Source organism: Heptranchias perlo, chromosome 3 (genome assembly GCF_035084215.1).
Source record: "Heptranchias perlo isolate sHepPer1 chromosome 3, sHepPer1.hap1, whole genome shotgun sequence".
Taxonomy (NCBI): domain Eukaryota; kingdom Metazoa; phylum Chordata; class Chondrichthyes; order Hexanchiformes; family Hexanchidae; genus Heptranchias; species Heptranchias perlo.
The window spans coordinates 95,729,764-95,746,695 of NC_090327.1; the positions used below are offsets into that span (position 1 = coordinate 95,729,764).

The window sequence follows — 16,932 nt, forward strand, 5'->3', positions numbered from 1 at the left end:
CCCCACTTTCTGTTTGCCTCTTCTCCCCCCCCCCCCACTTTCTGTTTGCCTCTTCTCCCCCCCCCCCCCACTTTCTGTTTGCCTCTTCTCCCCCCCCCCCCCACTTTCTGTTTGCCTCTTCTCCCCCCCCCTCCACTTTCTGTTTGCCTCTTCTCCCCCCCCCACTTTCTGTTTGCCTCTTCTCCCCCCCCCCCCACTTTCTGTTTGCCTCTTCTCCCCCCCCCCCCCACTTTCTGTTTGCCTCTTCTCCCCCCCCCCCCCCACTTTCTGTTTGCCTCTTCTCCCCCCCCCCACCCCCCACTTTCTGTTTGCCTCTTCTCCCCCCCCCACCCACCACTTTCTGTTTGCCTCTTCCCCCCCCCCCCCCCCCACCCACCACTTTCTGTTTGCCTCTTCTCTCCCCCCCCCCCCCCCACCACTTTGTTTGCCTCTTCTCCCCCCCCCACCCCCCACCCCCCACTTTCTGTTTGCCTCTTCTCCTCCCCCCCCCCCCACCCCCCACTTTCTGTTTGCCTCTTCTCCCCCCCCCCCCCCACTTTCTGTTTGCCTCTTCTCCCCCCCCCCCCCACTTTCTGTTTGCCTCTTCTCTTCTCTTCTCCCCCCCCCCCCCACCCCCCACTTTCTGTTTGCCTCTTCTCTCCCCCCCCCCCCCCCCCACCCCCCACTTTCTGTTTGCCTCTTCTCTCCCACCCCCCACTTTCTGTTTGCCTCTTTCCCACCCCCCACTTTCTGTATGCGTCATTTGCTTTTTTTTATATAAAGCTTCATATTGTTCTAAACTCTGGAGGAGGAACCCCATGCTTTGACGCACCCCTTTGTTCCTGGTTGTTATGTATTTAATCTATATCTTACCATTTCTTATTTAAACATCTCCCACTGCTGATCGGTTGTTTGACTTGCTATCCTTTACAACCAGTTAATCTGGGTCTCCTTTCATCCCACTGAAATTAGCTATTTTCCAGTCCAGTGCCCTTATCTTTGATTCTTTTTTATTTTCGATGTGAACTAATTAGGTTATGGTCTCTGTTTCCCAAGTGTTCTCCTGCATTCAGGTCACTTACTTGTCCTGTTTCGTTACCGACAATCAAATCCAACACTCCTAAGGACAGGATCAGTGAAGTGATGTGTTGGGATGTGTAATCAATTTCTCCCTGACTGACCTAGCACCTGGCAGCTGGAAGTAATGATGAGATTGCTACAGTTGAAGTCCTACTTTATAATCAAACTCCAAACTTCCTTGCAAGACCAACATCCTGCTCTTCTCTTTGTAATTGGTTCTAGCGTGAGCCACAAATTCAAGCTCCTGTCCTTTTCCCAAATCTTCTCTACTCATTCCGTTATTTCCCTTACCCTGGCACCTAGGAGACAATAGATTATTTAGGTCTCCTAGCCATAGCTACAGAAAATGATATCTATCCCTTTTAATAGAATTCCCTGTCTACCCCATGCCTTTTCTCAACACTATTGCCCCCATCCCTGCTTGTTCCATGATGATGCTAGTGATTTCCCTCCCCTACATCAGCATCTTTGCATCAAAATGTGGTCCACCCATCAAATTTTATAGTACATCTTACAAAGTAACCACTGGCATTGAATTCCACAAGAACTGTATCAACTGCTTGACTTTGTTTTAAAAACTGATCTTTATTCAAGATACGTTTACAGTAGTGTTTTCCAATAGCGCTCAAGACTTTTTCTAATTTTTTTCTACCAGATACATGGCTCCAGAAGTCCTTGATGATTCCATAAACATGAAACATTTTGAGTCTTTTAAAAGAGCAGATATCTATGCCATGGGCTTGGTGTTCTGGGAAATTGCACGGAGATGTTCAGTGGGTGGTAAGTAAAATCGTTCAGACGTTTTCATGAAATCACTACCCCAATCTGGGTTGTGAAATGGGAATTGGGGTAGAGGGAGCTTTACTCTGCATCTCACCGTGCCCGGATGCTGACACTGGGTAACTGAAATGAGATGCTCTCTTTCCAGACATTAGCATTCCTCACCTTGATAAGCAAAAAATGGAATCTTACAATGGAAAATTATGCTATGGGCTTGGCATTCTATTTTCCTGGTGAGTGTTGAATGATCGTGTAGTGTCTTTGGCAAGGCTAAATGAGAATGAAAAAGTTCAGGACAGTCTCCAATATGCATTTAATGTCCCAGATTTCCCTGTTTGTCATTTCCTTATTTGTAGTAATTTTTCACTTGTGGAATATGAACAGAAAGTGTGTCTTTTAAAAAAAAAAATAACATAGTCCAATGAATTGCATTTAATCTGATGATTTAGGTATTCATGAAGACTATCAGCTGCCTTACTATGACCTAGTACCATCGGACCCTTCGATTGAGGAAATGAGGAAAGTGGTGTGTGAGCAGAAGCTAAGGCCAAACATTCCTAACCGGTGGCAAAGTTGTGAGGTAATGTGTTTTCTGTGTTGGCCCTACCAACATGCATGACACTATATTTATCTAAATTATTTGCCATTGTATGGCCCACTCCCCTAGCAATCTAAATCTTTTTGCATTTGATGGTACTCCTCTACTGTCTTTGTACAGATTTTGGTATCATCTGCAAATTTACTGACCATACTTGCAACACCACTGTCCAGGTCATTAATAAAGACAGTGAACAGTAGCGAGCCAAGGACCGATCCCTGGGGGACACCACGAGTAACATGTCTCCAGGCTGAACCACATCTGTTAATTTTTGGCTGTGGGATTGGAGCCAATTCCTAATCCAGAGTATCAAATTCCTATTGATACCACACAATTCTATCTTGTGAAGTAACCTAGTGTGAGGTATGTTATCAGAGGCTTTCTGACAGTCCAGGTAGATAATGTGTACCGTATTTCCCTCATCCATTAACCTAGTGATTTCCTCAAAAAAACTATCAAATTTGTACGGTACGGCACTGCCTATTTTTCCAGAAGCTGTGTTGTGTATTTCTAATTGCCCCTTTCCCAGTGATCATAAAGGGCATCTCTTATGATCCCTTCTGTTATCTTCCCAATAATGGATGTCAGACTGATCGGCCTGATTTATCCCTTTTTGAATGAGCTAACTGCCAGTTTAAGGGAACTATCCCTGACTCTATTGAATTGTTGGATACGGGTAAGGGGCTCACGGAGCCCCTGTCCCATCTCTTTAATCACCCATAGATGGGTGTTATCTGGACCTGGAGTACTATCAATTTTGAGCTTTCCGGATCTACCCAAGATGACATTATTATCTATTTTAATGTTGGTGCTATTCAATACAGAGCAACCCCATCTGGAACATATAAGCATCATCTACAGGAGTGTAGACTGATGTGAAATGATCATTTAGCAGCACTGCCGTAACCTGAGGATCAGTTTGAATGTGCCCTACAGTATCCTTTAGTGGCCCTATATGGCCTTCTGACATAGCTAAAAAAGCTTTTGCTACTACGCACCATCTTTTCCAGAGATCGCTTAGCTACTCTTGTGGCTTTTGTCTCCCTCAATTGCATGCGATACTTTACCCTGTTCTCTTGCAAGCTAAATTCCTTAAGTGTCTAGAATGCCTGCTGTTTCAATCTGATTTGCCTCTGCACATTCCTTGTCAACCACAATGGTTTGGTTTTGCCATGTGCCCTTCTTTTAACCATTGGGATTTACGTGACTTCATTCTGTTTGAGTGGTTTTAAATCGAGCCCATTTGTCCTCATTACTTGATTGTCTACCTAGTAGGGTTGCCCAGTCAACTTTTGCCAGATCTTCAGCAATTTTTGTAAAGTTAGCCCTTGTAAAATCTGGGACCAGCCTTAGATTGGCCAATAAAATCAGGAGAAGTTTATGATGTCAAAATGGTGGTCTTGAGCCAAATATTATGTGGCTTCATTCACTTTCCCCATTTCCTGCTCTCTAGTGACCAGTGCTTCTCTTGCAGGATGGGGTACCCATTGGAGCTTAGACAATGTAGTGTGGGGTGGGGGGGGGGGGGGCAGGGGGCGAAGTTTAGACACTTGAACAGATTTGAGCTTCAAGTTTATTTGTTCTTCAAAGCAGGTCCGGAGCAATTAAGTGAGGGCAGACAACTCTGAGATGGTCAGCTTTTCAGTGATTTGTATTATAACTTTTGTTTTGTTGAGAAAAACCTCAAATCTAAAGCATTATGCTAAATCGTAAAGACTTCCCCGGTAGTGCAAATAACATAATTACTACTCTATTGCAGTGTACCAGCATTTTTTCTCTACCCTACTAGAACTGTCTTTTAGGTCATTGAAAGTTCATGTTGCTCTTATTTCTGCTTATCATTGATGCTTGAAAACCGGCACTGGGGGAACGTCTAATGGTATCCAGATTTATGAAAGTTGCCTAGAGAACCTAGCCTTTTGTATGACAGTTAATTCTTGGTTGGGATTTGAATCTTATTCTGAGCAAGCTGTGCCAGGGCTCTTTAAACCTTAGGTATGTGATCTTAAGTTGCTTGAACTAATTTTTTCTAAAGCAAGGTAGTATGAGACTATTCACTAACTCTGCTTTTAAATGTTTTGCTTTTTCATTTTTTTTTCTTTTTGTTTTAAAATAACTCTGCTAAACTCTTTAAGCAGTACAGTGTTTTATGTATTACTTGAAGTACTGATTGCTACGTACAAGCTAGTTGATAAAGTTTTTAATTTAATTATTCAGAATAAATACTTGGTTTACAAATTACAGTATCAGTGTTCGGAGAAAAATTGAATAGTTGGCAAAATGACAATAGCTGCTTTTGGTATTGTTGTGAACCTGTCACGGGTTGAGCATGGTACCACAGTTTGCTGTTCCATATATTGCAATCCCACATTAAGTACAACTGATGCATCAGTGTAGGACAACTCTTCCTTGAGATCACCTGGGTTATAGATCACTTTTAATGCCACCCTGCAGCCGCAATATTATTGTCCAAAAGCAGCTAGTCTCAAGTTTTTTTTTAATTAATACAATTTTGATTTTGAGAGAGAACTACAAAAGCATTCCGGAGTCCAGCACAAGGGGGCATAATCTTGCATGCTAAACTCCAAAAGAAGCATGTATAGCGCTCGGTCCAACACATCCAGTCGAGAATGGTGGTGGGCAATCAGGCTACTAACGGGAGGAGGAAGCCCTATAAAAAAATATCATCCTAAACTTTAGCAGACCCCAGCACCCAAACACAAGCACAATTTGAGTGTTTGCAAGTGTCTTCAGTCAAAAGTACCAAGAAGATAATCCTACTGTGCCTCTTGCCAAGGTCCCACACCACAGATGCCAGTGTCCAGGCAATTTAGTTCATCAACGTGACGTTAGGAAGCATCTGAGTAAACTGGATACAGTGAAGGTTATGGGCCCTGCTAACAAGCTGACTGTAGTTTTGTGCACCAGAACAAGCTGTTCCTCTAGCCACAATGTTCCAATGCAGTTATAACACTGGCATCCACCTGACAATGTGGAAAATTGCCCATGTATGTCTAATTCCCAAAAAACAGGGCGAGTCTTTCCCAGCCAATTACCAACCTATCTGCATTCTCACAACCATCAAGCAACACCTACTCACTAATGACCTGCTCACCAACGCTCATTTCAGGCTCCACCAGAATCGCTTGGCTCCGACCTCATGAATCCAGACATGAATGCAAGAGCTAAATGCCAGAGGAGAGGATGAGAGTAGCTGCTCTTGACACCAAGGCAGTCTTTGAGTGTGGCACCAAGGAGCTTTAGCAAAGCTGAGATTAATGCGGTTGAGAAAACTCTCCAGTGGAGTCATACCTGATGCACAGGGAGATGGTCATTGGAGGTCATTCATGATAATCCCAGGCCATTGCTGCCAAATTTCCTCAAATCAGTATCCTTGATCCAGTCATCTTCAGCTGTTTCATCAATCATTTTTCCTCTATTATAAGATTAGGGATTGAGCTTTTCACTGACAGTTCTACAGTGTCCAACTCTTTCACAATTTGTGATAATGAAGTTATTCAAACCAGCCTGCAGCTGGACCTGGACAACTTCTAGGTTTGGGCTGACATATGTTCAGAAAATGCTCATCTCCGACAAGAGGGCCTAACCACCTCCCTCTAAACTTCCACCACACCACTATCTGCAAATTTCCCACTATCAACATCCTGAGAGGAGGATCACCATTGGCTAGAAGCTTATCTAGACCAGCCATACATCATAGCTTGCAGACAGGGCAGTGACTGCACACTTTGTGACAGGCGGCTCACCTCTTGAGCCCCCAAAGCCTTTCCACCATCTACAAGGCTCAAATCAGCACAGTGATGCAATACTTGCCACTTGCCTGGATGGATGCAGCTGCAGCAATACTCAAAAAGCTCAGTGCCATCCAGGACAAAGCAGACCGCTCGATCGGTATTCTTGCGACAGAATTCAATATTCAGCCCCTCCTTTACTGGCGTACTGTGGCTGCAGTGTGTACTATCTACAGGATGCACTAGAGCAAATCACCAAGCTTGCTTTGGACAGTATCTCCAAGCTGTGTGACCTCTACAAATGAGACGGTCAGAGCAGCAACATCATGCGAACACCAAGTTACCTGCACGTTCCCTTCCAAGTCACAAACTATCCTGGCTTGGACATGCATCATTGTCCCTTTGTCATCACTGGCTCAAAATCCTGGCATTCCCTACCTAACACCATCACGTGTGCACCGTCGGCACAAGGACTACAATAGTTATGGGCAATTAGGGGTGGGCAACAAATGCAACCGTATCAGTGGTGCCCACGTCTCGAACAAATTTAAAAGAATACATCAGCATTACAAAGCATTGTACAAATATTTCAATAAAATTCAAATTGCACCCCAGTAGATTGCAGTTGTGTTGGGGGGGTGGGGGTGCTCTGCTCCACCAGTCAGGCCCTTTATCCAGCAACAGCTCTACCAAGTTTCCTGACCCTCCTGGTGGGGTGGTGAGGATTTGAGTTGTGAAGAATTATGCAAAGGAAGTTCTGTCTTCTCCTCCGCCCCCTGTTGGGGGGGGGGGGGGGGATCTCTATCTTTCCATCCCTTCCCAAATTTGAGTTGCCCTTTCCCATCTTACAAAATACTAATCTCTTGACTGTCATATTCTTGAACCCTCAAATGTACTAAGAGTACCTAGTTGTTGGTCCCCTTGGTTGCCACATCTAGATAGTAAGGCTCTTCACCTCTAGTAGTATTAATAATCATGCTTTTTGTGTGCACTGTGCAACTTTAGCCTCCAATAGTAATCCCAATAGACATTTAATGGTGATTATCAGTGGCCGACCTTTCTTGACTGTGGTACTCAGTACTGCTTTCTAGAGGGGTTAGTGCCACAGTATGTGAAGGCTGCTACCATTATCTGAGCCACTAGACCAACACCTCTGCTCCTTGAGTTGTCCATTGCAGCCATTCTGTGCAGTATGTAATGGCACAGTTGAAGGCCTTTAGATTCCATCTGTTTATATGCAAGTAGATATTTATAAGTGTATTTTATATTGAATAGATATTTTCCGTCCGTCTTCACTGTAGGGGATACAAATAACATGCCAGAAATAATTGTGACTGAAGAGGTGAAAGGGAGGGAGGAACAAAACATTTACAATCACCAGGGAAAAGGTTCTGAAAAAAATATTAGAACTAAAAGCTGACAAGTCCCCAGGTCCTGACTGACTTCATCCTAGGGTCTTAAAAAGTGGCTGCAGAGATAGTAGATGCAATTGGTATTAATTTTCCAAAATTCCCTAGATTCTTGAAAGATTCCATCAGATTGGAAAGTAGCGAATGTAACTCCTCCTCTTCAAGAAAGGAGGGAGACAAAAAGCAGGAAACTACAGGCCAGTTAGCTTAACATCTGTCACAGGGAAAATGCTAGAATCTATTATTAAGGAGGTTATAGCAGGGCACTTAAAAAATCTCAATGCAATCAGGCTGAGTCAGCATGGCTTTGTGAAAGGGAAATTGTGTTTGACTCATTTATTAGAGTTCTTTGAGGAAATCACAAGCAACGTGAATAAAGGAGATCCTGTTGTTGTGGTGTACTTGAATTTCCAGAAGGCTTTTGACAAGGTGCCACATCAAAGGCTCCGACACGAAATAAGAGCTCATGGTATAGGGGGTAACATATTAGCTAACCAATCCTTTATCCATGCTAACAGGCAACAGAGTAGGCATAAATGGGTCATTTTCAAGTTGGCAAGATGTTACGAGTGGAGTGCCACAGGGATCAGTGCTTGGGCGTCAACTGTTTACAATCTATATCAATGACTTGGATGAAGGGACCGAATGTATGGTTGCTAAATTTGCTTAAGACACAAAGGTAGGTAGGAAAGTAAGTTGTGAAGAGGACATGAGTCTGCAAAGGGATAGCGATAGATTAAATTCTGGCAAAAATTTGGCAGATGGAGTATAATGTGGGAAAATGTGAACTTGTCCACTTTGGCAGAAGGAATAGAAAAGCAGTATATTTAAATGGAGAGAGATTGCAGAATTCTGAGGTACAGAGGGATCTGGGTGTCCTAGTATATGAATCACAAAAAGATATTATGCAGGTACAGCAAGTGATTTAGGAAGGCAAATGGAATATTGTCATTTATTGCAAGGGGAATGGAATATAAAAGTAAAGATGTTTTGCTACAGTTGTACAGGGCATTGGTGAGACCACATCTAGAATATGGTGTGCAGTTTTGGTCTCTTTAAGAAATTGCTTTGGAGGCAGTTCAGAGAAGGTTCACTCGACTGATTCCTGGGATGAGGGGGTTATTTTAAGGAAAGGTTGGGCCTGTTTACACTGGAGTTTAAAAGAATGAGAGGTGACCTTATTGAAACATAAGATACTGAAGGGACTAGAATGGGTTGATGCTGAGAAGATCTCCCCTTGTGGGAGAGACTAGTACTAGGGGCCACAGTTTAAAAAATAAAGGGTCTCCCATTTAAGACTGAGATGAGGAGAAATTTTTTCTGAGGGTGGTGAGTCTGGAACTCCCTTCCCCAGAGAGCAGTGGAAGCAGGGTCATTGAATATTTTTAAGGCTGAGTTAGATAGATTCCTGATTAACAAGGGAGTCAAAGGTTATAGTAGGTAGATGGGAAAGTAGGGTTGAAGTCACAATCAGATCAGCCACGATCTTATCAAATAGCAGAGCAGGCTCGAGGGACCGAATGGCCTACTCCTGCTCTTAATTCGTATGTATCTTGAAACATCAAACCTTTGCTGGAAATGTAAGATCAGTTTTGGTTACTGCATTCCAGTTTCAGCCAGCTCACGTCCTCTGCCATTGTTTTCATTGTTACACTGGGGCTCGAAGAGCAAGTGGCTGCTGTTTAACACAAGGCCCATGACCAAATTAGTGATGCGTGTATTCCCTAAAAGGGATAATGCCACTAGATGATCTTGTTTCTTCTCCACATATCCATGGTGATAATTACTGTTTAAATGTGGAGGTTGCACTTCTTTCTAACAATGAGGAAGACCATGCCCTGCATTTGATGATCCAATATTCTGATCACTTGTGTAGTCTTCAGTAATGAAAGTTCTGTTGAAATTCCAACCATTATGCAATACTGTGTGGTTTCTACTGTCTGTATATTGGCACTATTTGAGACCAGCAGAAAAGGTGGATCATTTCTGGTTGTTATTTTCAAGACAAAATTTGACCCATCCTGTTTCACAAGAAAATTTATAGAAAATTATACTGACTTCACACTAGAGATTGTCTCGACCAGATGCCAAAAATGCTTACTTTTATCTGGCAATCCCGAAGTGTAGTGAAGAATTTCTGTGCATTTGTGGCATTCTGATACAATCACAGTAAGGAATTCTTCTGCTTCCTGTTGTCTAATAGTGCCATACCTACCCATGTATCTCAGTGCCACATCCACTTTTAACAGTTAGTAGGTATGGGCTTCCTTCATGCTTTCAAAGGAGTTCACCATTCACCTACAAAGCTCGATCTGTTTATATTGCTTTACTTTCTGTTTTCTCTCTTTTGATCAAAAAGCTGATGCGTACAGTTCAGAATAAATTTCAGTTCATAGCTTTTGCTTACCTGGGGCTCGTGTTGCAAGGGCCCAACTTTAACATTCTTCCACAACGACGCCATTTGATTTCCAGAAAGGCTAATTGCGAGTTATTCAAACACCATCCAGTAGCAACCAGTATCCTGGTCACAAGTTAGAGAGCCCTAGTTTTTTTTGGCTCGTAGAGAATTTATCTCTCAACATATAGGCCTTTATGGCTCCACCCTCTTATCTAATCCTCACACTGGTTTTCCCCCAGGTTGGTTTGTGCATCTGAATAAATATTGGGTGGGAGTGTTAGTTGTGGGCCATATCCCCCCTTCCCCCCAACTTGAGCCTTCGGTTTCAGCATGGGATTTAAGACCAGTATTCCATAAGCTAAGGCAGCCTAGTTCTGAATCTTGGCCAGGAGATTTGGCAAGCTTTCTGCAGTAAAGTTCCCTTTGGTTCATCTGGCATAAAAATGGGACAGTTTCTGTGCCAATTCACGCCTAATGTTTCCCAGAACTTTGTGACTTAGAAAATGCCTCTTTTCTTTCAGACTAATTACTTTGTTTTGAGAAGCGGATGGTTATTATACAAGAGTCTTTTGCTATGAGTTAGAGGGGACTAAGATCCTCAAGTCTCCAAACTTTTATGTGGGACTAGGATGTAAGGCAGTTGACTAAATAATGGAAGCCCCACTGAAGGTATCAGGGGAGGGATGGCGACAAGAGATGGTTAGCGTTTACTCGAGAGCAGGGTGTTTCTGGAAGAGGGACTGAGGCAGTTAGCGCTGCAACTTTGGGATAACCAGCAGTGGGTGGCATGGTGGAAGGTGCCTCAGTCAAAGCAAAGAGAACCTGTTGGTCCATCAGGAGGTACGTGAGCCTGGTGGCAGGAGAGGGGAATAGTAGAGGAATCATGTTGAGTGGGAGGGGCAAGTGAAACATGTTACAGTAAGGCTGGGAGGAATCTTTAGGAAGGAGCCTGAGAGGCAGTTGAAATTCAGAGGCCTGACTGGTAAAAGAAAAAGCTCACCCTTTCCTGGGAAGTGTCTGGCCTCTACTGCCTAAGTTGGCACATTGGAAATCAAGATGTCACCATGTGGAGATTATGGCTACACTGATGGGACTTTTGAGAGTAGGCTTGAGCAGAATACTACTTGGGATTGTGATTAAAAATTGACTTATGGTAAGTAAGCTACCATTTTAGGTGTGCTATGGCCACTCAGATTAGTATGTTTTTTTTCTAACCTGTTCTGCTAAGCATGCTTGTCAAAGCAAGGCAGTCACTTTACCATATTCGTGCTCAAAATGAACCTTTTTAAAATTAATTACCTGTTGCCCACTTGTACTTTTTTTGCTGTAGTTTATTATATTGAGGGGGAAAGAATATTAGATTGCCTTCCTTTTGATGTGGAGTTTAATTGCAGTTCACCTGACATATATAAAACAATCTCTTTCCTAACCCTCTGACTAGTGTATGCAGCTTCATCACTGTGGAAATTGTCCTTGATTTCTTTCTTCCTTTGATTCCATCAAAGAACTGAGGAATCCAGAATCGGGGAAGGTCATGTTGCTGCCAAGGCTGTAGTAAGAATAGTCTTGAAGGCACTGTGTCCTGAGATCGCCTCATTTGGATGACTGCCTGCTCATTGTTTATGAAAGGACAATCTACATTCAAAGAATGAGAGAGATTATAACTAATGTTACCAGTTTTACAGCTCTATTAAATTACTGGGGGTGGGGAGGGGATGAAAAAGAAACATGAATGGAGTGAGTGGGAACAATTTTGAACCTTCGTTAATGATGGCGTAAAATCTTACGGTGCGTTCTAAGCTTTGAACAGTATGAATCTTCAGACCTACAAGAGTAGGTTTCAAATTTATAATGAGATGTGCATAACTGTTTTCTGAACACATTTTACTTAACTTCAGTCATCTCTATCCTGCTCCTGTACTTGAAAATTCATGAATTCAGAGCTTATATAGTTTATGAATCTGATTTATATGAACAGGCAGGTTCATGGGAATATCTTAGCAAAATCTACAAGAAGTTGAACTATTAAATGCAGTCTGCAGTAGGTAACTATAAAATGTAAATATTATGTTCTAATCCTTAAATCTGTTTGATGTAGGCGCTACGTGTAATGGCTAAAATCATGCGTGAATGTTGGTACGCCAATGGAGCAGCCAGATTAACCGCTCTGCGGATCAAGAAAACGTTGTCTCAGCTCAGCCAACAGGAAGGCATAAAAATGTAGAGCCAGGTACAGTCCGAAGAACGAGTTGACAGGATGATAACTGCACCTGGATTGCAGTTTTATTGGAAGGAATTCTTGTTCTACCTCATCGAGGGAGCAGAAGATGGATCACACTGCCTGTACCACCATAGAAACTGCACCACATTTTATACACTACATAGGAAATTTCCACCATGCTTAAACGCTCTGATGGACATTGAGTGCAGGCTGTGAGGTCCACTCTGCACTGAACACCTCCTTCCCAGGACATTGACATGATATTACGTAGCTTAGTTTTTTTTTAATTAACATTTAACTCGATAAACAAAGTTTTATTATTGGTCTTAACAGTAGAAAAGCTAGAACACTTGAGCCTTTACCAACACTGCCCTAGTATATTGGAGATACTGGTAATGGGGCTGGTCCCATGAATGAATTAAATTTCAGTGCAAGATTCAGTATTACACACAATTAAAGGGTACTCTTCATCCAAGGGTTGGGTACTAGTTTTACTGCTTAGAAATTCAACTATCGGATTATAATTTTGATGCCTTGCAATCTGTTTCCATCTTGTGTATTTGGTTTGAAGAATTGGTCATTCCACCATGTATGAAATGGCTACAAAAATAATTTGGGAACAAAACTGAGGCACAATTTTATCACTGTTGCTACTTTGTTTTTGTTGGGGGGGAGGGGAGAGTAATTGTGTGACCATTTCCAAAGCCAGTACACACATCTGGCCCGTAAGTGCCAGAGCTTTTATAAAAACCTTAACCTGCATCATGGATGGTTTCAACATTAGAGATAATTAGATGAGGGCCATAAATTTGTGATTTTAGTTAACAGGTACGACTTCAGGTTTTAGTGTTATCTTGATAATGTTTGCACTCAGCATCTTTGCAGTTGTCTTTTTATATGTATAAATGCCGATTTCCCAGTGTGTGCTCCAGCTGCGGAGCCCTCTCTTTCAGGAACACATAGCAGGAAATTATGGGGAACGTGGTTGCAATATTCCAATATGCGCTTCCACTGGCTGTAGCTTTGTGGCGGGAGCAGGCATTCGGCAAACTTAAAGAAGCGGGGAGCATGCTTGTGATTTTGTAATATTGGCTTCCGGCGGCTGAGGCTCTGCATGGGAAGTGTTTATTTGTAAAATTGCCCCATGACAATCTCTCAATTTGGTTTGTGCTAAGGGAATACAAAACTGTCTTGGCGTACTAGCTTAAAAGCCACCGCAAGTATTTTGCCCATTAATACGTAATAGCAAATGCCTTTTAACAAAATCCGATTTGTGATGTGTTTACAAAACTAAAACTAAACTAATTGATAGTGGCCAGAAAGGTGATCTTTATTGTATGTAGCATTCACGGAGCAATAAGAACATAAGAAATAGGAGCAGGAGTAGGCCACGTGGCCCCTCGAGCCTGCTCCACCATTCAGTCAGATCATGGCTGATCTTTGACCTCAGCTCCACTTTCCTGCCTGATCTCCATATCCCTTAATTCCCCATTGCCAATCTTGGCAAAGGTTTTCCCATTTGTCTCCATAATCTTTGTAGTGTAACATTAAGGACCTGTATGACACTTATCCAGTGCATTAAATTTTTGATGTATTTTGTTAGATCATCTTTAAGGTGAAAATATTTTACGTTGTTTTCAGTTTATAGGCATGATCAAAATCGCACTTGTTTTTATGAATTTAGAATTGAAACATTAGTTACTAAAATAAATTTTATTATGGGTGGACTGGATCTTTATTTGGCTTTCAAAAAGACAATGAGTTTTGCAGGACAACAGTAGTACATATAGTAAGCAAAAGTTACCTTCAGTGCAAAATCGTAATCCATACAAACTACAGTGTATCTTTTTCTAGACTTTATATCTCTCGTGACCTGCTGCTTTTTGTTTTGTCCTGCAAAAGTTTCCATGCATTTTTTCGAAATGGCTTTGTGATTTTGCTGTTTGGGGGAGTGGGGTTAGCGGCGAGGGGGAGATCTTCAGGTAAAATTTGTGCATGTTTTCACAGTGGCCATGTTAGATGAATGTCTTTCTCTGGCAGTTCTATTTATTTTAAATTGTTAATTTCTAAAGCTTTGTATCTGTGGCTCATTATGAAATCCCAGTGGCCTTTGCTTAAGGTGCTATACTGCAGTATTGATTGGCGCTCTGTTACCTTCCACAAAATCCACAGCCTGGGCTCCTGCCTCTTCATTTGCACAAAAAATGCCGTAACAAGCCTTATGATCTTGCAGTGTTAATCTGTGTGCTATTAGTGAGTTCTGTGGAGCACATGTGTAAATCAGAGGCAAACTGGCTGTCTGCTGCTTGGTTCTCCTGGAGTACACAATTTGCTAACCCCTGTTCCTTATCTGTATGATTTGTAAAGGAGAATTTGAGTTAGTTCCAAGTGAAAAGGCCCTTAAGCAGCAATTCACAGCTTTCATATAGACTTTATAGAAAACACTGCAGATGTTGAGATTAGAGAGTCTACTTTATCAAATGTTTGAAGTCAAATATAAAAATTCAGCACATTTTAAAATAAACTACGGCAGTATGTTAGTGATGGGATTTTAGCAAAACCCACATTTATCGCAATTCAGCTGTGCGGTGACATTATTCCTTGAATTTGGCAAAGATGTTTGATTCAGTAATGTAAAGCATTTTATATTGCTGCATTAAAAATTGGATCCGCTCTACAATTCATCAGAGGGTATTCTAGCTTTTAGTTTTAATTTAGTTTATATATAATTATATATTTAAAAATAAAACATAGAACCCAATGTAGGAAATCTTTTTTTAAATCCTTTTTTTTAGTATCACTATAAAATTTGTAGTGTGAAGTTAATTAGCACAATAACAAACCTGGTAGAAATAGGGTATGGACAAATTACCATATAGAAAATGTTGGGTTTAACTTCTAACCCAAATAAATCCAGGTTCTTTCACATGTACTTAACCTGAAAGTGTGTCGTTTCCTGGCTAAAAAACAGTATTATAAATGCAAGTGGCGAAGGCACTTGAATGAAGTGGCAAAACTGCTGCTAAACCATTTGGCAAAATGTGTAGTTGCTTTGTTTTTAAGAATTCTTATCAGTCATTCCTGTTGTAAGTAATCACTGAGCATATTGTCATAGGTCTAGTGTATAGTACAGAAAAACATCTTTAATATATTACGAATTTCGTGTGGTAGACGTATGAACGCGGTCAAAAAGAGCACCTCCCTGTAAAACCATAGTAATTACTCTGATCTGTAGCATGCTAAATGTGCCTATTGGAAGTGCTAGCTTATTACTATGCTGAATTTGCCCGTGACGACTCTTAAGAATATGCAAGTGATACTGCTGCATACGTTACGTTGATGTTAAATTTTGAAATGCTGTTGGATGAGGTTTTTTGTGTTGAGTGCCATGACCTGCTCCTTTTCAGGACAGTCCCTTTTTTATATTACGTTTTACCATGCAGTCCTTCTGTGAATCTGGGATTACATTTGTTCTACAATCAAAGCTTACAGTTGAACGTTTTATGTAATTTTGCTTTAAATTAAAGATACCTCCGGAATGACCAAGTTATATTTACCTCACTGTGTATATATACTGATAGTTTCAATAACTCAGCAGGTTTGCAAACTCATGTTGATTTATATAAAATATGGATGCTGTATTAATTTTTAAAAAAGCAAAAATCCTGTATCTGTCCATGGTACTGAAGTGTATTGTGTATGTATTGCGCCCAGCTTATTGTATACTAGATATATTCCTTTTTACTATTTGTATAAAATTGCTGACCCAGGAAGTATCTACGCTGCTCTTGCAATGTTTTTCCTCCAGGAGCACAGCTTTGCAGCTAGTGTGTATGGAAAAAGGGGAGATACTGGAGTGAGTAAATACAGATTTGCTGCATTCAACAAATTTTCCTCCTTTCTCCCTAAAGTACCATTATCATAAATTATGTACTACCCCTCCCTCCAAGTCTTCTGAAGATCATGTATAGTCTTTTGTACGATATGCACAGCGAAGATGGGTGATGCTAGATACTGAATGAAATGGCTTACTGAAAGTATTGGCATTGTACAATGCATCTGACAAAATCAGAAGAGAAATAAAGTGGTGTTCATCTTCATGTAAATGAGTAAATGTGTTTTCTCCTTTTCCTTCCAAAAAAATGTTAAGTTCATAACTTGACACTTTTAGTCTGTTTTGAGTGGCAAACCGTGCATTAGGTAGCCTATCCAAGTGGGAAAAATTCTATGAGCACTTTTTAAAAAAAAACATGCAGTATAAAATTTTGTGATGTAACTAATTTTCTAAAGTTCTTCCCCTGCCCCCTCTGTGCAGCAGCTTAAATTTATATAGAGCCTTTAACGTAAAAAGCTTTCCTCTGTGCTTAACAAATGGGTGCTTTTGAGGGAGTTTTTCGTCCTCGAAATTGGTATGTTTGAGGGAAGATGTACTAGAACAAGTAAATGTAAATATTCTATCGCACCCACCCCCCCATTACTCCTTTATTATCTGAACCCAAGTCATCAATTTTTTGACTACCACTGCATCTCTTTCTCCCATTTTTTTTTCTTGTCCTTCCTATGCTCCAAATACATCCCCTTCCAGGCTCATTCCTTCCACATTCCCACTGTGAAATTACACTGTCTTCTACACCACCCCATTCTTTTCTATGACTTCACAACTATGGAACTCTAGCTCCCTGTTTTCCCATTTTCTACAAGTTACAGGATGTTAA

General features: G+C 41.4%; 1 protein-coding gene across 1 annotated transcript in view; it reads left to right on the forward strand.

Moving 5' to 3' along the window:
- Nucleotides 1–16,317, forward strand: part of tgfbr1b (transforming growth factor, beta receptor 1 b) — a 57,625-nt gene extending 41,308 nt beyond the window's left edge. Inside the window, exons 7-9 of the mRNA XM_067980892.1 lie at nt 1,715–1,839; nt 2,289–2,419; nt 12,095–16,317. Coding sequence (XP_067836993.1) covers nt 1,715–1,839; nt 2,289–2,419; nt 12,095–12,220 — 382 coding nt within the window. The 3' untranslated portion in view covers nt 12,221–16,317. The remainder of the gene's footprint in view (nt 1–1,714; nt 1,840–2,288; nt 2,420–12,094) is intronic.
- Nucleotides 16,318–16,932: the final 615 nt, after the last annotated feature.